At 65.6% G+C, this 21570-nt stretch overlaps 4 protein-coding genes across 4 annotated transcripts; 3 read left to right on the forward strand and 1 right to left on the reverse strand.

Annotated features, from left to right (window-relative positions):
• The first annotated feature begins 92 nt into the window (after positions 1 to 92).
• On the forward strand, positions 93 to 2787 carry CHLRE_12g533100v5 (uncharacterized protein). The gene is made up of 7 exons (XM_001692960.2): positions 93 to 375; positions 620 to 657; positions 1053 to 1080; positions 1241 to 1311; positions 1408 to 1501; positions 1755 to 1781; positions 2055 to 2787. Exons 1-7 carry the CDS (start codon positions 138 to 140, stop codon positions 2147 to 2149), a joined length of 591 nt encoding a protein of 196 aa, XP_001693012.2. The 5' UTR covers positions 93 to 137; the 3' UTR covers positions 2150 to 2787.
• A 461-nt stretch (positions 2788 to 3248) lies between these two features.
• On the forward strand, positions 3249 to 5838 carry CHLRE_12g533150v5 (uncharacterized protein). The gene is made up of 7 exons (XM_001692959.2): positions 3249 to 3448; positions 3850 to 3891; positions 4049 to 4120; positions 4287 to 4385; positions 4591 to 4681; positions 5069 to 5095; positions 5264 to 5838. Exons 1-7 carry the CDS (start codon positions 3278 to 3280, stop codon positions 5326 to 5328), a joined length of 567 nt encoding a protein of 188 aa, XP_001693011.1. The 5' UTR covers positions 3249 to 3277; the 3' UTR covers positions 5329 to 5838.
• A 793-nt stretch (positions 5839 to 6631) lies between these two features.
• CHLRE_12g533201v5 (uncharacterized protein) lies at positions 6632 to 8353 on the forward strand. The gene is made up of 5 exons (XM_043068599.1): positions 6632 to 6869; positions 7080 to 7121; positions 7300 to 7371; positions 7633 to 7659; positions 7947 to 8353. The coding sequence occupies exons 1-5, from the start codon at positions 6687 to 6689 to the stop codon at positions 8058 to 8060; spliced, it is 438 nt and encodes a 145-aa protein (XP_042918694.1). The 5' UTR covers positions 6632 to 6686; the 3' UTR covers positions 8061 to 8353.
• Positions 8354 to 9375: 1022 nt separating this feature from the next.
• CHLRE_12g533250v5 (uncharacterized protein) lies at positions 9376 to 21451 on the reverse strand. The gene is made up of 13 exons (XM_043068600.1): positions 20893 to 21451; positions 20571 to 20674; positions 20028 to 20084; positions 19311 to 19651; positions 18445 to 19090; positions 16832 to 17875; positions 16057 to 16163; positions 15739 to 15775; positions 14893 to 15484; positions 12079 to 14624; positions 11209 to 11718; positions 10731 to 10808; positions 9376 to 10423 (listed from the first exon to the last, which is right to left on the reverse strand). Exons 1-13 carry the CDS (start codon positions 21227 to 21229, stop codon positions 10124 to 10126), a joined length of 6699 nt encoding a protein of 2232 aa, XP_042918695.1. The 5' UTR covers positions 21230 to 21451; the 3' UTR covers positions 9376 to 10123.
• Between the last annotated feature and the right edge of the window lie 119 nt (positions 21452 to 21570).

Here is a 21570-nt window from a genome sequence, read left to right on the forward strand (position 1 = left end):
TGCTTTTGCTGACGTCGGATGGGCGCCGCCCGCCATTCCCACATCCGTTCCACATCCCATCCGTCGTCTGTTCACGTTAGTCACATGCGGATGCATAGATCTAACACAGATATACCGTATTAGAAGGCGCTGCAGCCATGGCACCCAAGACTCTGCTCATTCTGGCATGTGTGCTCGTCGCGACTTCCAGTTTCACTCCGTGCGTGCTAGCTAAGCCAAAGGGTCCTAAACTGCCCAAGTCGCCGCCTGGGACTGTTGTAGCCGTCGCAAAGCTGTCGGCGGCCCCCAACAAGACGACCAGCGGCAAGGGATACCTGAACCTGTTCCTTGTGCGTCCGGACATCGGCCCATCCTACTTCAACCTCATCCTAGAAGGTAAAATACTTACTCGAGTTGTTACTGCCACGCAAGGACGCCGGCGGACCTCCTTAGACCCGCCCCAGTAATCACATGCCGACCTGGCGGCTCACGCAGCCATACACCGCCGCAGTGCTGGGACGGCCCGCCAGGGAACTAACACAAAACGGTTGTCCTGACCATTCTAAACAGCCCATCCCCGAAATGTCCACCCTCCTGCGTCTCACACTTCCCGTTGCTCGTGCCTGGTCTTCCTCCCCAGGCTCCATGAAGGGCGTCACTATGGCACACATTCACGTGGTGAGGCCGCTGCTGCGAGAACAGTGATGAGGGGGGGGCGGCGGTGTCGGACGGCTGCCGGCGTCCGCAAGGGTGCTGCTGCGGCTTAGGGAGGCACGTGGTGGCCGGGCGACTCGACGCAGCGGGCTGCGGCACTGGGGGCCGGGCTGGGGTTATACGGTAATAGAAAGGGACCAGACTGCCGCGTTTCGACTCGATCCCATTCCGCGCATGGCACCGCTGCGTGCAAGGCGACCGGGACCCGCCTGGACAATAGCCGGCACCAGCCGCGGCACCCGCACCCGCACTCAGTCACTCTTCGGCACGCAACTCGCGTGCCGCAGCACGCGAGCTTTCAAACTGACCCCGTGTCACGGCCGCATGCCCCCACACGACCCTAACACGCCCCCACGCAGGCCAACAAAACCGCCAACAACCCCATCCGTGAGTTCGAGTGTGGACACCAAAAGCGAGGAGACTGTGGAGTGTTTGCCACACGCCGTATGCGGTAACATTCATGTGCCAGACACTGTGTGCCGTGCGGCTTGCGCCTGGCTCTGATTGCTGTTCATTTCGCCTCCATTTCTGAAACCTCCTGTCCCAGGCCTGGGCCTGTTTCCCAAGGTCACTGCGCCCATGTCCCCCGTGCTCCTCAACCCGCCTCTGACGTACAAGGTGCGCGGCGGCATGCTATTCCCACTGGACGTCGGCACTTCATCTGTTCTCCACATGAACGGCTAAACCCCCTTCCCCCAAACCTCCCCCCTGCAGGGCACCGTGAACTTCACCGCCTCCTTCAACGCCACAGACCTGGGCTACTGGGGCAGCGCTGGCCCAACCGACTTCCTCATCCAACTAGGAGCGGGTGCGTGACAGCGGCAGTGGGTGGGCGGTAGTGGCTTGGTGGGTGGGCTGCGAGGACCCAACCTCAGGTCGTGGGGCGGGTGGGCAGGGTGGGCGAACTGCGGGGAAGTAGCGTGTGCCAGGGGACGTTGACGTCGAGATCATCTGCCCTTGGAACTGCTTCGGTACTGTTTGGAGGCTGGTCGACTCGGGTGGAATGTATGACGACTTAACACATGTCCGCCTGCCCGCCTGCCTGGGCCCCCCGCCCGCAGGCGATCTGTACGTCAATGTGCACACCGGTGGGTGTGGCGGGTGTGGTTTCCTCAACAGGGAGGCTAGCGCACTTTGCCAGCCACCTACACACAGCATGGGGCACGCATGTCATTGAGTGCCACGACATGTCCGCCCTCCGCACCGCCCCCCGCACGCTGCCCCTGGCCCCCCCGTATGTTTTTGCTGTTCCCCCTGGACGTCGGCACTCCAAACCTGTGATCACTCCGTTCCCAATGTACGGCTACTCCCCTCCCCCGGGCCCACCCCCACCACGTCATGCGCTCGTGCCCCCCACGCAGTTGCCAACCCGGGCGGTGAGGTGCAGGGCGCCTTCACCTGCCAGCAGCCGTGCAGGTGGCCCGTGTGCTCGGCCCTGCCGGGAAGGCCGTGCTAGCTAGGCGCTGCCGCGCCGGATCTGCTGCGAGGGAGCGGCTGGAAGCCCCCCCCGTCACTCCGTGCGCGCGCATGAGTTCCACCACCTCATGCGCACGCATGCGCTGTGCTGCCTGTGAGGCGGTCACAGCGGTGGCGGCGGCGGCGTTGTTGGGCAGGCCAGTGTGATACTCGGGCGGTCGGGCAGTCGGGCGGTCCCTCGGGCCTTCTGTTCTGGTACGACAGCTAGCGAGAGGTGCATGCAGCTGCAATTGAGCTTCGGATCCTGAAGACCTTGATGTGGTTGTGACTGCTGAGTAATTGGCAAGGTCGTGATAAAGCACGCCAGGCGTATGGGACCGGACGCATTGGAGGGCACGGGGCGTGTTTGTCCGCGGGCTGCAGTCCCAGAGGCTGCAGCGCCTAGGCACGGTTAGGCACGGTTGGGCACACCCCTGTCATTCCACCCCTGCAATCCAATCGGCCGCAGCCGTAGGGAGGATGTGGGTGCCCCGCGTTCGCGGCTGGCCAGGCAGGAGGTGTGTGCGATCGGTGTCGGTTGAGGTGCTCAGAGTCCCAATGAAAGACGGGTAGGCTGCGGCGGCCATTTGTCGGGGCCGGGTCAGATATGGACCCACAGCTGTAACAGATTGCGGTATTACAAGAGAGGACAGACCCAGTAGCATCGCAGTGCAGCGGAGGGCTTCGGCAGCCCCAGGGGCAGGCACCTCCAGTGGCACCTCCAGTGGCACCTCCCACGGGCGCCCCTGGTCCGGCTCGGCAAGCAGGCGCGTACGAAGCGCCTGGGAACAGCAGGCGCCATTTTGCTGCGTAGCTGTGCATTGCCGAGCACAGGCATTAAGGGGGGCCCAATGGAGTGCGGGAGAAGGCAGCGTGCAAGGGCGTTCGTAGATGTGGCGAGCATGGCGGGCGCGACCTGGCTCCCTCGCTGCATCGGTGAATGTCGCTCGTGTCAACAGATACATGTCTGAACATTTCAGCGACGTTGTTCTGCAGGTGGAGCATCTCTGCCTGGCCGGCGGTTGAGTATACGTTACGACGGCATGGGGCGCCACGTTTGACCATATAAAAACCCACTTGAGCTTGTACACGAGCTACTCGTTCAGTCTTCTTTACCATATCTATCACCATGGCGTCCCGTCGTGTCGCTTTCGCTGTGGCGCTGGTCGCGCTGTGCCTGCTCGCTACCGCCGTGCACGCCAAGCCTAACAAGGGCAAGGGCAAGAAGAGCCCTAAGTGGCCTGACGCACCTGCTGGTGCTATCGTCGCAGCTGCGGACCTTATGGCCGCGGTGAACAAGGTGAGGGCGCTGCATGGCGCTCCAGCAGATTCTGGACGTGTTCCACTTCTCTCTGCTTGTCTATTACACTGCCAGGGTTCATCTACTATCATGCTAACAGCCAGTATCCATTGTCGTTGGGGCTACTCTAACGCCAGGCGCTCCGGTTACGTCGGCAGGGGTGTCAGCGGGAAATGTGCATAGCGACCGAATATCGGCGAGGAATGATTCAATTACAATACATGACTGCCAATTGCATACTCTGAGCCTCTGCACGCCGACAAGCAACGCGGCTTGGCAACGGTGCTGGGTTTGTGGCACCTGGTGGCACAGCTGTATCCGCCAGACATACATGCGGGCGCTGTTCGACGTCGCGCCAGACGGCACCGTAACGTTCCTTGCCTACATTGCTATCACCGCAGACGACTGACGGCAAGGGCTACGCCTACCTGGTGCTGCCCAAGGTGAGTCTGACCGCACCCAGGGACCTCGGAAGCTGCGGCACCTACCTGCGCCTCCAGCGCCCCCTCACTCTGGAGGTGTAACCCTAGTTCGCAACGCACGACAAACACGTTCGTGACCCCATCCCCGCCACGCCCCGCTTGCCCCCTCCCCCTTCAGGGCGGCCCGTACAAGTCGTACATCATGCTGGGCGGCTCAATGAAGGCGGTCTCGATGGGGCACGTGCACTGGGTGAGTCCGTGGCGTGGCAACCGGTGCCTTCAGTCCACAGACCCGTGTGCCCATGGTTTGTAGCATGCATGCCCCCGACCTTCCTGCCGCGCCCCACCCCGCACTCACCCCGACTGCGATGGTGTGGCCGTGACGGTGCATGATGTGTGCGTGTGTGTATTTGCAGATGAACGCCACCGCCAAGAACCCCATCCGCCTGGGCCTGTTCCCCTCCGTGACGGCCGCCGGCACCGCCGTCCTGCTGAACCCCACCCTGACCTACAAGGTGCGTGCGTGCGTGGTCGCGGCACCACCACCCTGGCATCAAATGCTGCTTGCGCCTGGCGTACGAGGAACAAGCCATCCCCACCTTGGGTGCACACGGAACTAACATGCACATTTGCTCTTGCGCGGCCGCCCGTTCGGCCCTGTCCACACACGCACACACACACACACACACACACATACACACACTCCTCGTCTCTCCGCAGGGCTCCGCCACCTTTGAGCGCACCTGGAACGAGACTGACATCGGCTACTGGGGCACTGACATCACCACCTTCCTGACCCTGCTCAAGGCTGGTGAGTCAATGTTGCGGTGCGGTGCGGTGTGACGCAATGTGTAGTGCGCGGCATGCGTAGTGCGCGGGCTGCAGGGCAGGGCGTGCTATTGCAACTGACCATTGCGGCAGTCGTGCATGTGCGAGGCGAGGTTGCATCAATTTGGGTTCCATGTGTGTCGTGCGCCTGTCGCGGCTCATTGGCTTGGACCCAGCGTTGTGTGTCAGGGCGTTGCGTGCGTGTGGATGTGCAGCGGCGGGACATGAGGTCTGTGCTGGCCTTGAGCGGGACACGGCCGCTGCCTGGTACTCCTCATTGTTACCGGTGTGGACCACCCTGGTCACCACTGCCATCCCGTGTGCTTCAACTCCCCTTCCCCCTCTCCCCGCCCATCCTCACTCACGACAGAGATGCTGTACGTCAACGTGCACACCGGTGAGTGGCACGGCGCCTCGAGGGGTACAGGGTGGGACACGGTATTGTAGGATGGCAGTACCGGCGCCCTCGACATGCGCTAGCGCGTGTCGTGCGCACGCCCCTCCAGCAGCCGTGCTCACAGTCTCCCCTCCCTCCCTCCCTCTCCCCCTCCCCTCCCCCCCGCAGCCGCCAACCCCGGCGGTGAGATCCAGGGCACCCTCAAGTGCAAGAGCCCCTGCATGTGGTCTTAAACAGGCCTCGGCACCCAGCTGAGGCTCCCGCGCGCTAGCCCCGGAAGCACTACTGCCGGGGAGGCGTAGGCCGTGGCTGACGTGGGCCGTGGCTGAGGCGTGATGCCTCATGGCTGTGGCTGCATGCCGAGCTCTGCGGCGAGGCTGTGGTAGTGGCTCGCAGGCTCTTTGAGGCTCGTATATATTTCGAACGATGGAAGGCTCGACTTGCTCGACTGTGTGAAATGCTGACTTTCGAATGTGCATAGCTAAGTCCCTTGTTGCTGCATGCATGTGTGTGCACACGGTAGCAAGCGCGGCATGGATCGGCGACCGTGCGTGCGAGGCGCTCGACAGAATTGCAACACGTTTCGACCGACGAAGGCTGTGTGGCCTTTTGACATAATGGCGTGCGGCGTAGGCGCGCGTTTATTTGCACGGGTGTGACGCTGACGGGTTTTGACACGGTGTAAACGCTTGACACGTGGAAACACGACGTGCTTTCATCGGCACCTGTAACCTGGTCGCTGCTATGCTTGAGACCCACGCGTCATGGTACCGGTATTGGATGGACCGGGGGAAGGGGCGTTCCTGCAGCCGCACCTACCTTCTCTCCGCACTCGTAAGACAGCCCTGCTGGGCACGCCTCCAGTCAGAAGTTGCAGCAGTGGGCCACACCGGTGGCGGTTGGGGCGTCGCGAATGTCCCAGTCCCCGCCGTTATGATGACAACGGCAAGCCACAGCCAAGTAGTAGCGCCGTTCGCCGTGCGCACGTACGGTAGGGTGCACATGCGGCCCAGAGCGCCTAGCTCGAGGGATATGTGGGCTCGGGCGCGACGTGTCGAGTCAAGAGGTATCTTTGCTTGGCACGCCTGCAGGTGGGGGTTTCGGCATTTCGCGGGGAGACGTGATAGAAGGTGTCGAGGTGAGGTGCGTGTTGGCCGATGCAAATGCACAACATCGATGGGCAGCACAGTGGCGGGGTTGGGCTGGGACCTGCGCCATAACCGAGGAGGTGCCGTCGGTTAGCGTTCGCGCACGGTTGTGTTCCAGTCCGTCTCCATCTACTCCTCGCTCCGCCGGCCCCCACGCTGCCACGGAGCCGCCCTCCCGCCGTGCACTCGATACACGGGACTTACAAACTGCAGCCAGCGTGTGGCGACCTCGTGAGAGGGCCGCGAGGGCGGAGGCAAGCGACGTGGCTTTTCCGACGGTTTCCTCGGCACCGCTCGTACGCTGCGGCGGTTGGCATGGGGGCCGTACCGTATGGGACCGGCCAGCAGCACCTTGCTTCAGATTCAGATACCCCAAGCGCGTTATCCCCGCACAGCACTCCGAACCTAGCGCGCTTCGCACAGTTACAACGCAGAACCGAAGAATGGGCTCGCCACACACCAAGCTCGCCACTGCGGCGTTGCTGGCGCTCCTGTGCCTCCTCTCCGGCGCGGCTGCTAAGAGCAGCTACAAGAAGAGCAGCAAGTCCAGCAAGAGCGAGTACCCCAAGGCGCCCAAGGGCGCCATTCTCGCGACCGCGGAGCTGAAGGCTGCCGCTGGCGTCAAGGTCTGGCAGCATTCTACGAAAGATGTCAAGAGTTTTGTCTGTGTGGCTCCGCCCCTGTCTCGCCACTCCTTCTATACGCTGCAAATTACCATAGATGCATGCTTGATACGTCCGGAGTGTGCTTAGCTGGCTGCTGTATCTCCCTGATGGTTAGGGATGTAAGGGCATGCATGTTGTTGGTCGGCAAATCTCTCCCCTTGCCGCTCGCAGAGCAGCGGAGGCAAGGGATACGCCTACTTGCTACTTGAGAAGGTGTGCAGCTTGACTGCCTGGTCTGGTTTCGCCACGCCTGCCCAGCAGCCTGCCCTTAGTATGCGTGTGTGCACACGTGGCCAATGCCTTCGTCCGCCTCGTGATTGGACGCTAGGAACGCTCTCTTGCTTAACGCTTGTCGTCGCTGCTTCCGCCACTGCGTCTACTGCCGCTGCAGGGCGGGCCCTACACCTCCTACATCAAGCTCACCGGCAAGCTGCGTAAAGTCACCATGGCGCACGTGCACTGGGTGAGTCCACGAGTAGTAGCGGGTCCGCGGACGCAGCGGCGCAGCCGCGGCCCCCAACGCCCCCTACCCTGGCTCTGGAGCACGCCACACGGTTTGCAGGCGCAGAGGACTTGGGAGCGAATGCGGGTACAGGAGACGGATCAGCTGCCAGTCTGCCGCCGCGCAGTCCGCGCGTGATACTTGATGCATCTGCCCCGCCCTCCCCACCCTCGCTGCTCCTACAACCCCACCCACGCCCCCACCCCCACTCGACCCACACAGATGAACGCCACTGCCAAGAATCCGATTGTGAGTACCGGTACTGTATGTGTTGGCTGTGGGGGTGGCATGCAAAGAGGTAGCATGGACGTACGCCAGCACCGACGTACCCATACACGCGAGGCGCCAGCCCGCACGCCAGCCCCCCCCCTCCTGCCTCGGTCCTCCCGCCCATCACCTGACCACCTGCTCTCACCCCCACTCCCCCCCCAACCCAACCCAACCCACTTGGTTTAGTTTTTCTGGAATGAACTCCCCCCCTCAAAACACACACACGCCTCCCTGATCTCCTCCCCCCCACCCACACACACACACAGCGCCTGGGCCTGTTCCCCAGCATCACCGCCCCCCGCACTGCCGTGCTGCTCAACCCGCCCTTCTCCTACAACAAGGTGGGGGCGGCCTGGGAGCCGCCGCGGTCCCGCCGTTGACGGGATTTGTTCCTCCGCAAATTTAATGGCTGTGGCTGGGTCCCACGGCCGCAGCGAGGGGGGTTGCGACGGGCATGGCATGGCATGGCTTGGTGCCCTTAACAATCTCTGTGTTAAACAATAGCAAAAGGAAATTTTCTGTGTGTGTATCGTGTGTGCTTGTGACATGTGCGCACTTCGATGTTCGTGTTCGCTGTCCACACTTGACTGCGCGCAGGGTGAGGTGAGCTTTGAGCGGCCCTGGAACGCCACGGACATTGGCTACTGGGACACCAGCCTTGACACCTTCCTGACCCTGCTGCGCGATGGTGGGTGCTGGTGTGTGTGTGCGTGTGTGTGTGTGTGTGTGTGCGTGTGTACGTGTGTGTGTGTGTGTGTGTGTGTGTGTGTGTGTGTGTGTGTGTGTGCGCGTGTGTGTGTGTGCGTGATGAGGCACGCGCTGGCGGAGTGGTGGGAGTGGCGGCGCAGTGGCCAGCGTTTGTCGGGCGCACATGTGTGTCGGTGTATGTGCAGTGCCGCCGCCGCCGCCGCGGATGCCGTGCCGTGTCCTGCCTGGCACGTGGCAGCCTCCATCCTTCGTGCACTGGCATCCATAAACGGGCGTGCGCCACTCCCCAGCCCTGAGCTCTGCCGCTGTCCCCCACCCACACACACCGCCCTACCCACACCTCCCCCCTCCCGACACTTCACCACACCCCGCAGGCGATCTGTACGTCAATGTGCACACCGGTGGGTGTGGCGGGTGTGGAGGTGCCTGTACCCCGAGCCCGCGCTCGCGGGTCCGCGTCGCCTCCTTTCCCTTCCTGGTGTGACAGCACATACTCCCGCCTGAGCCTCGATTTACGTAATAGTTCGTCGTACTCGACCCCCCCTCCCTCCATCCCTCCTTGGTTAAATTTGGGCTGGTATTCACAACCTCCCGTCCCTCCCCCACCAACACGTACCGCACGCAGTGGCCTACCCCGGCGGTGAGATCCAGGGCACCCTCAAGTGCAAGAGCCCCTGCCGCTTCAACTGAGCGCGGCACGTGCAGCCGCCCCCCGCCTCGCCTGGGTCGCAGAGGCGGGTGTGATTGGCGGCAATCCGCCCTGTGACATGGCAGGCGCGTGAAGCTGCCGACCGCTGTGACATTCCAATACCAGGTGTTGTCTTTGTATGTATGTGCGGATAGTTTCTGCATAAGCTCGGAAGCTCGTGATTCGCTTTATAATGATATGCTTGGCTGACGTGGTTCAGGAGCGCTGAGGAGCGGCGGCAGGCGGGGTCCTGCCCTGCCCACACACTGCTGTGGTATAGTACGTTGTGCTCGCTTGCTTTCTCGGTTTCGCATTGTTGAGCATATCGTCGATGAATACGTCTGCCTGGTGCTGTGTGGCGGAGGTCAGGGCCTTTGGCTGGCGCTGCCGCGAGCGCACAACAACACAGCGGCGTTGACAGGAACGCCACACACTCGAACACGGCCTCCTGAGCAACTTGCACCTTCTCGCATTCCAATGTCGCGCGAGCTGACACACCACCTTGTAATTCGGCGTCGCGCTCTTCCACACGTCCACGCCTAGGCCTCGATCTACGTTACGACGAGCATGGCACTACCCGCTAGGCGCCTCAGCAACGTACACGCCAAAGGGCGGCAGCCTCTACAAGAGCGGCCGCCGCAATCTCCGCCCAGGGCGCCCAAAAGCTGCCGCTGTCCATTCCTGCTCCGCTGCCCGCTGTGTGCTCACATGCAGCCCTCCCGCCGTGCGTGCGCCGCAGCCGCCCCCAACACATCTCATCACACACAATGAATGAAGTAGAAGTAGCAGGCAGTGCCCCCCTAAGTAATATGCAGCTAGGCGCGTCAATGAACCTTGGCTCCCACGATGCGGTGAAGACATGTGCGCACATGCGCGCGGTTTGCTTCCCTCACTGCTACCTTACGGCTTGCGCCCCCTCCTCACACGCGCACACACACTTTGCAGTCGCTCACCAGCTCCCACGCCGGCGCCCATGTTTAGCTCATTCCACCACCGTACCGTATCTTACACGGGTCCCCACCCGCTCTGACACAAGACTCCTAAACGCTAGTTCGGAAGGGAAATGGCGATATCGGTGATATCAGTGGTGACGGTTGCGTCGGCTGCTGCGGTGTCAGCTGTTAATGCTTCTCCTCCACCTCCTCCACCTCCTCCACCTCCTTGAACTCCGCCTCCGGCTGACCCAGTGATTGGTGGGCGCTGGCCGGCTGCTGCTGCGGCTGCTGCTGCTGCTGCTGTTGTGGTGTGCTGGGCGGCTGCGGGTCCGCCGGGGGGCGGCTGGCGGCGTGTGTAGAGCAGCAGGTAGGCCTGGGCCCGCAGCACCTGCGGCTCAGCCACCGGCCGCACCTGCACGTGTTCGGATGTGTGCGTGTGTGGGTGTGGGGTTGGGGTATGGGGGTTGGGGGTGTGGGGGTGGGCTCAGAGCGCGCCGGTGCGGTCACCGGGGAGCTGCCGCAGGCGGAGAGGGCCGAGTGCTCGCGCGTTCCACTCCCGTCCGCCAGGAGTGCCCTTACGCACCCACCTATGTCCCACCCAATCCCTCGCGCCTCACTCCCCTCGCACCCCTCAGCCCCCCTCTTGCCCCTCTCAACCCCCTCGCCCCTCTCAACCCCCTCGCCCCTCTCAACCCCCTCGCTCCTCTCACCCCCCTCACCGTGGTGTCACTGACGTGGTACCACTGCGGCGCACTGCCGCCGCCGGCACGACCAACACACCGCTTCACGTACGCCACCTGCCAGGCGACGCGCGGCAGCAGGCGGAAATAGCGCGCGGGCGGTTGGGGCGCAAGGCAGGCAGGCGCATGAAGGACAGGGCTGATGAGCAGTCGGGCTCTCGATAGCCCCGGCGCTTCCCAACTTCCTACCCAGTAGCGGTGCTGTTGATAAGGACCCGGAGACTGGCGCATGGGAGGACGGGCGCCGCAAGCCGGACCTGCACGTTGACAGCCCGTCCCTCCCTCCCTCGTCCCTCCATCCCTTCTCCATCCCTCCCTCATCCGTCTCTCCCCTCATCCCTCATCCATCCTCCGGCCCTTTTCCACCATCACGCCGGCACTGCGCCCCACGCCGGCACGAAACACGCAGCATTTCGCCCCCTTCCCCCTTTCCCCCCTGTCCCCCTCCCTCACTTACGTAGTGCCCGTACCGCAGCTGCCCCGAGTGCTCCACCACCCCCAGAAGGTCGTACACACAGCCGCCAGCGCCGCCAGCAGCAGCAGCGGCAGCAGCGGCAGCAGCACCGCCAGAGTTGCCGTTCGTATCACCGCTGCCGCCGCCGCCGCCGCCATCGCCAATATTGGGGTGCGGTGGCGCCGAGCCGTGGCCGTTGCTGATGGCGGCGGCGGCGGCGGCGGCGGCGGTGCCGTTGGGCGCCACCAGGCTGCTTGTGAAGGGACTGCTGTCTGTCTGCTGCGGCTCCTGTGGCGGCTGCTGCACCCGCTGCACGGCTGCCGCTGCCGCGCCCGCTTCCTCCGCCTGACTGCCCGGCTCTGTGCGCGCGCCCACCACCCCCGGCCCAGCCTCAGCCGCCGCCGCAGCCGCCGCCGCTGCCTGTGCCTCCGCCGCTGCCGCTGCCGCCTGTGCCTCCGCCGCCCGGGCCTGGGCGAGGAAGGGCTCCAGGTCCAGTGTGAAGTCGAATGCCACCTGTGTGTTAAAGAGCACAAGGAAAACATTACGCGTAGGACAGTGTATGCGATGCCACCTGTGTATGTGTGTGTGTGTGTGTGTGCGTGTGTGTATTGCAGGTTGTTGTCGTATGTTGTCGGTTGATGTTGTGAGTTGTGCTGAGCTCTGATTGTTGCGAGTCATGTGTTGGTGTGCGTTGTGTTGCGGGTGACGATTCACAAGGGCGCTCGTGGGTGGCACTGGGCGTCCCGTACTGAGGACGGGCGGTTCCGGGCGTGATCCATCTCCATCTCACCATGACACGTGGCAATGACAGCGCGCTGACTCCCCCCTTGCAACCCCTTGCAACCCCCTTGCGCCCCTGGTCTCGCCACTCACGTGCTTGTCGATCTTGTTCAGCCGCCCACGTGCGTCCATGCCGAACCGCTTCAGGTGCAGCACCAGCAGCTCGGGCGCCCGCCGCAGGTGGTACTGCTTGGCGGCGGCGCGCAGGAAGGCGCGGCCCGAGCCGGCAGACCGCAGGCCGCCGCCGCCGCCACCAGGGCTGCTACTGCTGGTGCCAGTGGCGGCGGCGACACGGCTGGGCGGCGGCGGCGTGACGGCGGCGGTGGCGGGGGAGGCAGGCGGGACTGGCGGCGTGGGTGAGGTGGTGGTGGTGGTGGTGGCGTCGGCGTCAGCGTTGGTACTGATGGCACTGGTGGGGGTGGTGGCTGCGGTGTCAGCAGCTGCGGCATCGGCGATGGCGCTGCCGGCCGGCGCTGCAGCGGCTGGGGTCGCGTTCGCGTTCGCGGCTGTAGCTGCGGCTGCGGCTGTAGCTGCGGCTGTAGCTGCGGCTGCGGCGAAGGCGGAGGCGATGGAGCCGTTCCCCTGGCGGTGGTGAAGCGGCTGTGTGGCGGCGGCTGGTGCTACTGCCGCTGCTACTGCCACCGGCGCCTCCAGCAGCAGCGCCTTGGGCGGCAGCTCCTGCCCGTGCTCGTCCAGGGTGCCCACGGGGCTCAGCAACCCCAGGATACCGCCCACAGCCCGGGCGGCAGTAGCAGCCGAGTTGGCAAGGCTGCTACTGCTGCTGTCACTGCTACTGCCGGCGGGCGCTGGCTGCTGCGCCGCCGCTACCGCTATCCCCTCCGTCTTTGCTCCTGCTGCTGCTGCTGCTACTGCCGTCCCTGCTGCTGCTACTGCCGTCCCTGCTGCTGCTACTGCCGGGGCCGAGGGCGACACCATGTCATCCATGTCAAACACACCCTCGCTCTCTGTCGGCGTCAGCGGCGATACACCGTTGGCTGTAGCAGCCGCAGCAGCTGCAGCTGCAGCCGCCGAAGCCGCGGCCGGGGCCGGCGCCGCAACACTCCGCACCAGCATGGGCGGAGCGCTGCCGCTGCTATTGCTACTGCCCGTGCCGGGGCCTGTGGGGGCTGTAGCAGCGGCGGCGGCGGCGGTGGCGGCAGGCTCAGCGGCCGGCGGCGGGGGGCATGTGGAGCCGCTCTCCTTACCGTTGCCGTGATGCCCGGAGCCATGGGAGTGGGAGTTGTGGTGATGATGATGGTGGCGATGGTGATGATGGTGGTGGTGGTGGTGGTGCGGGTGCAGGGCAGGGTCTAGATTTACTCCGTGCTGCTGCTGCTCCGCCGCTGCTACAGCCGCCGCCTCAGCTAGGGAGCCCGCCGCCGCAACCTCCTCCTCACCCGCCGCCGCCGCCGCCGCCGCCGCGACATCGCAGCCGCTGCTGTCCGCGCGGCTGTAGCTCAAGCTACTGCCGCCACTGGAGCTGCTGCTGCTGCCGCCGCTGCCGCCGGCCGCCCGCGCCTCCAGCTCGTCTCCCAGCAGCTGCTGCCCCTGCCCCTGCCCCTGCCCCAGCTCTGCATGTGAGCCCGCCACGCGCTCCGCCACGCTGCCCGCACTGCCCGGCTCCGCCTCGGCCTCACCTGCCACCCCCGACTGCGGCCCGGCCGCCGCGGCCGCCGCCGCCGCCGCCGCCGCCCCCGCCGCCGCTGCCGCCGCCTGCGGCGTGGCGGCGCTGGAGCCGTCCAGGGTCTGTGTGGACGCGGACTCGGCGGCGGCGGAGGTGGTGGGTGTGGAGGAGTCCGGCACGCCACTGCTGACGGAGCAAGGGCTGCCAGTGCGCCCCGCCGCCGCCGCCGCCACCCGCACCGTCAGGCCGCCGCCAGGCGCCCTGCCGCCGGCGCCGCCGCCAGCGCCGCCGCCGCCGGCCGCGGCCGCATCCTCCGCATCGCTGCCCTCGCGCGACGACGCGCCGCCAGGCGATGAGGATCCAGATCCGGACCCGGATCCAGATCCGGAGCTGGCGCTGCCTTCGCTGTCGTACAGATCGGATCCAGGCGGCAGCGCCATGTGTACGAACGCCGGGTGCTGCAGCGGCCGCCGGAGCGCCGTCGGGTACTCCCAGCTTGCCGCCGCCGCCGCCGCCGCTGCGGAGGAGGCGGCGGCATCCGCGGCCGCTGCGCGGCGCCGGGCAGCGGCCGCCGCAGCGGCCGCGGCGCCGGCGCCTACTGCCGCGCCGGCGATGGGCATGCCGCCGCGGCCAGCGGCGCCGTCGTCGCTGTCTCCAGCCTTGCCCGCCTCGTCTGAGGATCCGCTGCCGCCGCCGTTTTGCGCCCCTGCCGCGGCGGCGGCGGCAGCCCCGGCCGGGTCTGCCGTCGCCGCCACCGCCGCTGCTGCCGCCGAGCGCTGCTTGGCACCCATGCCCGCGGCCGAGGTGTTGGGCGGGTACCTTCCCCGCAGCAGCAGTTTGGTCCTGCCGCCGCCGGCGCTACTGGTGCTGCTGGGCGAGGTGGCGCCGCCGCCGCCGCCGCCACCGCCGCGGCCTGACGGCGAGCGGGCGCTGCTGCTGGTTGCGGCGGCTGCGGGCGGCGGCGCCTCCAGCAGTGTCAGGCCGCCCGCCAGCATGGACAGCAGGTGGTGCAGGCCTGTGTGTGTGGGGGGGTGATGATGTGTGTGTATGGGAGTTCAAGTGTGGGGTTCTCGGTACGACTTTTGCCAGACGACTCTTGTGCACGAGAAGCAATCTGCTGTGCGACCTTGCTTGTGCCCTCTGGCACACGCACCTCAGCACCCAAACCTCCTCCCCAACGGCTTCCCCCTGTCTCCAACGGCTTCCCCCTGTCCCCAACGGCTTCCCTCCTGTCCCCAACGGCTTCCCCCCTGTCCCCAACGCCCTCTCCCCCCCTCACTCACCCGCGGGTCCCGCCATGAGGTCCGCCACGCAGTCCATCACCAGCTGCGCCGCCGCCTGCACGCGCCGCCCCTGGTCCCGAGCAGGCACACTCGAAGACGTCGGAGACAGAGCCCCATCGTCCGAGCCCTCGCCGCTGCCGCCGCCGCCGCCTCTGCTACTGCCGCCGCCTCTGCTACTGCCGCTACTGCCGCGCCACGCCACGCCCACATTCACTTTCGCCAGCGACAATCCGCGCTCGGAGAACGGCCCCGGGCCGACGGCGCCGGCTGGCGCCGCCGCCGCCGCCGACCTGCTACTGCCGCTGCTGCGCGCCGCCGCCTGCTGCTGCTGCCGCGCCGCGCTTCTCGGGCTACTGCTGAGGATAGTGGACAGCACGGGACTCATTGGGGAGGAGGAGGGAAGCGGCGAGGTGCCGGCGGCCGCCGCGGCGGCTGCGGCGGCTGCGGCGGCCGCGTCGGCGCCGGCGGCTGCCGCTGCCGCCGCCGCCGCCTGTGAGGCTGCTGCCGCCATGAGTGCCGCTGCCCGTGTGGTTCCGGCCAGGGGCTGTAGCTGCACGTACATGGAGTCGGTGTCCCACGGGTCCAGCTGGGCCTGTGAGGGGGGGGGAGGAGGGGAGGAGGGGGAGGAGGACGGGGGCGGGCACGTGTGCGCGTGTGTGTGCGTGCATGTGTTTATGTGTGTGTGTGTGTGTGCGTGTGTGTGTGTGTGTGTGTTAATTGTGCGTAGGGTAAGGTGTCAGGAAAGCTGTACAACAAGCGGTGCGATATCCGGGGCAGCAGTGCGATATGCGGGGCGGGGCGGGGTGCGGGGCGGCAGGGGGTGTGGGGGAGGCAGGGTGTGCGCACCTGGATGATGAAGGACGCGCCGTGGGCCTTGGCGGGCCTGTGTGTTTGACAGGAGGTGTGCGGAGGCAAGAGGCGGCCGGGTCCCGCAAGGAGCACAGGCGACGTCAGGCAAGGGCTGAAGGACTGGCGGGCAGCACATATATACACGCACACGCACACGCACACGCACACGCACACGCACACGCACACGCACACGCACACACACGGTCCTGGCGTGAACACCCCGCAAGCGCCCCACAGTGCGCCCTCCCACACCTCCCCCCGCCAGACCCGCCGCCATCCTTCCCTCCCTCCCACCCTCCCACCCCCCGCCCCCACCTGAAGAAGGGCGCCGCCCCCCGCAGCGCCTCCTCCAGGTCGGTGCCGCGCTGCTCCCGACTGCCCGGCACCAGGAACACCTCGGGCGCACCCGGGCTCCAAGACACCTGTGGCATGGGGGTTACATTCATGATCAGCCAAGAATTGGTAGACGATGGGCAATCTTGGGGGAATACATTCGTGATTATTTAAGAAGCAATCTTGGGGGAGGGTTGTGAATACCAGCCCAAACTAAACCAAAACCACGAAAACGAGGGATTTGTAAGTACCAGCTCTAGATTAAACCGAACCAAGCCAAGCCAGCGGAGCGCAGGCAAAGGCGAACGATGCAAGCGATAAAGGCTGATGGGAAGCGGCTTAGAGGGGGCAGGAGGGGGCGTGGCGGCAGCAGGCGGAGGGGCAGCAGGAGGCAGAGGGGGCAGGACGTGGAGGGCAGGACGCGCAAGGCAGGAGGGCAGGCAGGGGCACGGCAGGAGGGTGGCTGGAGCGGGTCACAGCGCAGGCACAGCAGCCAGGCTGCGAGGAGCCGAGGAGGCCACCCGCCACCACACCGTGAGGCGGCGCCAGTCGGCCCTCGCGGTCACAGCAGTGGTCAAGTGGTCACCACCAACACCAGCGCCAACACCAACACCAGCAGTAGTAATAGTAACAGCCACAGTGCGGACTGGTGCCTCCGCGCAGGCACACACACACACACACACACACACACACACACACACACACACACACACACACACACACACACACACACACACACACACACACACACACACACCTGCTTCCGTAGTGGCGCGGCCGACAGCGACACCGACTTGTACAGCGGCGAGGTGAAGGACGCCTGGTGCGGCGGCAGTAGCAGCTGCAGCTGCTGCTGCGTGCTGCCGCCGGCCGACACACAGCCCGAGGCCGACGCACAGCTGCCGCCGCCGCCGCCGCCGCCTGCCGCCGCCCGCTCTCGGGGGCACTCCCACTGCACCGACTCGGCCGCAAAGAAGGCGGCGAGGCAGGCGCCCACGTCCAACACACGCGGCCGCGGCGCCGGTGGGGCGGGCGCGGGCGCGCGTGATGGGAGAGCGGGGGAGGGTGTGGCCGTGGGGGAGCGCAAGAATGGCGAGGCGGCGGCGGTCGCTGCAGGCACGGCGGCGGCGGGTGTGAGGGGCTGCGCGGAGGCGAGTGTGGAGCTGTTGGCGCCCATGTCCGTGGCCGTGTTGGTTGAGGGGTGAGGGGCCGGCGACGCAGCGTGGGCGCCGTTGCTGCTGCTGTCCGGGGCGGCGCCGCTGGCGCTCGTGCTTGTGGTGGCGGCGGCGATGGGGCGGAGGGCGGTGTTGCTGGTAGGGGTGGTGGTAGTGGTGTTCGCCGTGCCGTTAGCAGTGTCCGCTGCCGCCGGGGCGTCCTCGTGCAGACCCTTTGCAGCCTCGCCATCAGACGCCGAGGAAGAGCCCTCGCCACCAGACGCCTCCTCCGCCGCCGCCTCCCCGCGCGCCACCGGCGCCGCCGCCGCGCCCCTCCCTTGCCGCTGTGCCAAGCTCCTCGCTGGCTCCGCCCCCTGATGCGCAGCCGCCGTCGCGGCGGGCGCCTGTGACGGGCCCGCCTTGCCTGCTGCCACCGCCACCGCGGCCTCGGCTGCCGCCTTGCTCGCCGCCCCCATGGCTTTGCTGGCGCCACCGCCGCTGCTGCCCACACCCACATCGCTATCGCTGCTGCTGCCGCCGTCACTGTCACTGCCGCTGTCGCTGTCGCGCGTGCCTTTCTTCTTTTTGGCCTGGCGTGTGGCCGCGATGCTCTGTTTGCGCTGCTCCTTCTCCAGCTTGCGCATTTGCTGAACACGTGCATCAGGCACAAGGGACAAGGTATTAGGAGGCGGGAGAGGATTGGGTGGAAGTGGCAGGACTGGCATACGGTAATGCATGGTGCGGCATGCGTGAAGAAAGCTGCTGTACGCGAAGCAGGCGGCGGGCGGCAACCGCCCAACCACTAGTCCGCCTGCCAATCACACACACACACACACACACACACACACACACACACACACACAAGTATGACTACCTGGGTCACGACAGTCACGCGACGCTCGGTAAAATGGTGGGTATCGGTAAGTAACTCCGTCGCGTCATTGGGCGGGCTTTCGTTTCGTTTTTTAACACACACACACACACACACACACACACACACACACACACACACACACACACACATACACACACACACACACACACACACACACACACACACACACACAGGGGGCGCCCGCCCCTCCAGCCCCCCGCCTCCCATCCCGCTGCTACTGCCGCGGCCCTCCCGTTCACCCAGCTACCACACGCCCCGCACGTCCGTTAGCACGTCACGTGGGCCACGTGACAACCACTGCGCACCCTGTCGCCCACTCACCTTGGGTGTGAGCTTCTTGGCCTTGCCGCCGCCCTTGCCCTCCCCAGCCGCCGCCGACACCACTCCGGGGCCGCTGCCGCCCTCGCCCTCACTCCCACTGTCGTCATCGTCCGAGCCGCCGCCCGCCTTCTTGCTGCCTCTGGATCTCTTGCCGCTCTTTGCCTTTTTCTCCTTCTCCTTCTCCTTGTCCTTGTCCTTGGTCTTGTCCTTGGTCTTGGTCTTGCCCGCTGCCTGCTGCTGCCCCCCCTCCGCGTCTGAACCCGCCTCCCCGTCCGAAGCCGCGTCCAGATCGGGTGCGCCCTTGCTGCCACCCTTCTTGCTCCCTTTCTCTGTCTTCTCCTTCTTCCCTTCCTTGCCCTCCTTGCCCTCCTTGTGTTTCTTCTTCTTCTCCTCCTTGCCACCCGTCCCTTCGCCGCCGCCGGCATTGCCCTGCCCCTGCCCCTGCTCCTGCCCCTGCTCCGCCGCCGCCGCCTTGCCCCTCTTGGCCTCCTTGGCTGCCCGCTTGGCCTCCTTCTCCAGCTCCCGCGCCGCCTTCTTGCTCAGCTTCTTGGGCTTGTCGGGTCGATAGCTGCCGGCGCCCGCGCCACTGCCGCTGCCAGTGTGGGAGCCGTCGGCGCCGTTGGCGAGTGCCCCCCTCAGGTCAGCCCTGCGTCGCGGCCACAGAGCGGGAGGGCGTGGGGCGATGGTTCAGAGTTTGCAGAACAGATACTGTGCGCCGCCCTGTGCTTGCGAATGGCCCATTGTGTATTGACACACACAGTCGCACACCTTGCCTTGCCCTTACACACACGCGCATTATGCCCCCAAACGCTCCCTAGTTTGGGCTGGTATCTACACCCCCAAACCCCGCACACGCAAGCCCCCACCTGCCCAGCTCCGGCACATCTTCGGGTATGGGCAGCGACAGGTCGAAGAACGACTCAGGCGCCGCACTGGTGTGGCCGCAGCCGCCGCAGCGGATGCTGGACACCAGCTCGCCGCCAAACAGCGCCGCCACAAGCCCACCGCTGCTACTGCTACTGCTACTGCTACAGCCGCCACTGCATCCGGCAGTAGCAGCAGGAGAGGCAGTAGCAGCAGGAGAGGCTGCAGCTGGAGACACGGGCGGTGGGCTGCTGCCAGCGGGCGCAGTGTCGGCGGCGGCGGCACCGCCGCTGCTGCTGCTGGGGCGCCGCCGCAGCATCTCCGCCGCACGCTTCTCCTCCTCCTGCAGTAGGGATGTCCAATTGAGCGAGGTCCTTATTTGCACTGTGTGAGGGCAACGCTTGCTTGCCCGCTGCCAGCATGCTTCCCTACCCTTTCAATGTCCCCACGAACGACAAATGCTCACACACGCCGCACACACGCACCGGAGCCCAGCCGCCCGGCCGGATGGCGGCGCGAGCCCGCCCCTGATCCTGCCCTCGCCACTAGGACAGCCGCACAGCCCAATTCACACAGCCCCCAAAGTTGACCAACATGCCCGCAGCCATCGCCACCCACGGCCCCACCACAGGCCCCAACACAGCCCCACCACAGCCCCACCACAGGCCCCAACACAAGCCCACCACAGCCCCACCACAGCCCCACCACAGCCCCCCCACCTGCAGGTTGTCCAGCAGCAGCCGCATCAGCTCCTGACTGTCGTGCTGCTGCTTGCCCTGTGGGTGGGTGGGTGTGGGTGCGCGGTGGGTGGGTGTTGGGAAAGGCGTGTGTGCAGCGCGAAATGGATTGGGTGTGCAAGTGCGAAGCCGGTGGGACACGGCGCGCACCCTTGGGGGCGGCACGCACGACACAGCCACGTTTCCCACGCCGCGGCCCCAACTGCACGTGATTCGCTGTCAACACGCACTCTATCCCTCTCCTGCCCCTTTCACCCCGCACATGCACACACACACACACACACACACACACACACACACACACACACACACGCACACACACACACACACACACACACACACACGCACACACACACATACACACACACATACACACACACGCACACACACACACACATACACATAGCACACACACACACACACACACACACACACACACACGAAGGCGTCGTCTGGGCGGGCTTTCGTTTCGTTTTTTAACACACACACACACACACACACGGCCGTAGCCGAAGCCGCACTCGCCTTGAACTGCGGCGCCACACGGCACACGGCCGCCAGCAGCGCCTGCGGGTTGTAGGGGCCCCGCCCGCCCGCGCCGGCCGTGCCGCCCGCGCCGGCGTGGTGGCCTGGCCGTGCAGAGGGCGTGCCGTGCAAGTGAAGGTCAGGGGGGGGTCAGGGGGGGTTCGTGTCGCACGGCGGCACGGGGGGGCCCGCCGCCCCTCGGATCTTTTGCCCGTCCCAAGTCCAGGCCCGGACCAGGCTTAATAATTGCCCAGGCCAACAGCCGGGAGCAAGCCCGGTAAGTGGGTATTGTTAAGCCTCCCTTAAATCCAAACGTCCTCACCGTTGACATTCAGCAGCGCCTGCTGCAGCGCGAAGCCTAGGGGCCCCTTGCCCAGAGCGGGGGGCGCCGGGCCCCCCTCGCTAAAGGCGGGCCTGGGCTTACACGCCGCGTTCAGCTGCGGGCAGGCCAGTAGCAGCTGCAGAGCTGAATTGAAAAAGCACGTGTTGCCTAGGTTTGTCAGGCCGACCGCGGCGCCAGCGACCAGGGTCGGCGCGGGCGAGGCGCTGCAATTGCCGGGCCGGGCTGGCGCGCTGTCAGGCGTCGCTGGCTGGCACACCGCCTGCCCACCCGCCTTGCAGGCGCCGCCGGCGGTGCTTTCAGACTCCAACTGCGTCATTTGCCCAAGGTTTCAAGTTGTTTATGCGTGGCACATGCTTCCGGGTCTTGGGATCTTCACCACAGCCACCCCTTATGTGCTATTTATACGAAAAGACCTATTTTCATGTCATGACAGATGTCAATTATACGCAATTGTCCTTTTGGCCTTGCCGACTGGCAATAGCTTCGCTGCGGCAGGACGAGGTTTGCAGTGTGCTTTTGCAGTAAGGAGCTTATGTGGTTAGGTTCATTCCTGAGACGTTGTGAAGGCACATAAGTGAGCGGATGCACTGCCTCCGCCGTCGTGTCGCGATCGGCCCATATCCCCCTGGTCGAGTCCCCAGGAGCTCCACAGTTGAA

This window comes from Chlamydomonas reinhardtii, chromosome 12, assembly GCF_000002595.2.
Source record: "Chlamydomonas reinhardtii strain CC-503 cw92 mt+ chromosome 12, whole genome shotgun sequence".
Lineage (NCBI taxonomy): Eukaryota > Viridiplantae > Chlorophyta > Chlorophyceae > Chlamydomonadales > Chlamydomonadaceae > Chlamydomonas > Chlamydomonas reinhardtii.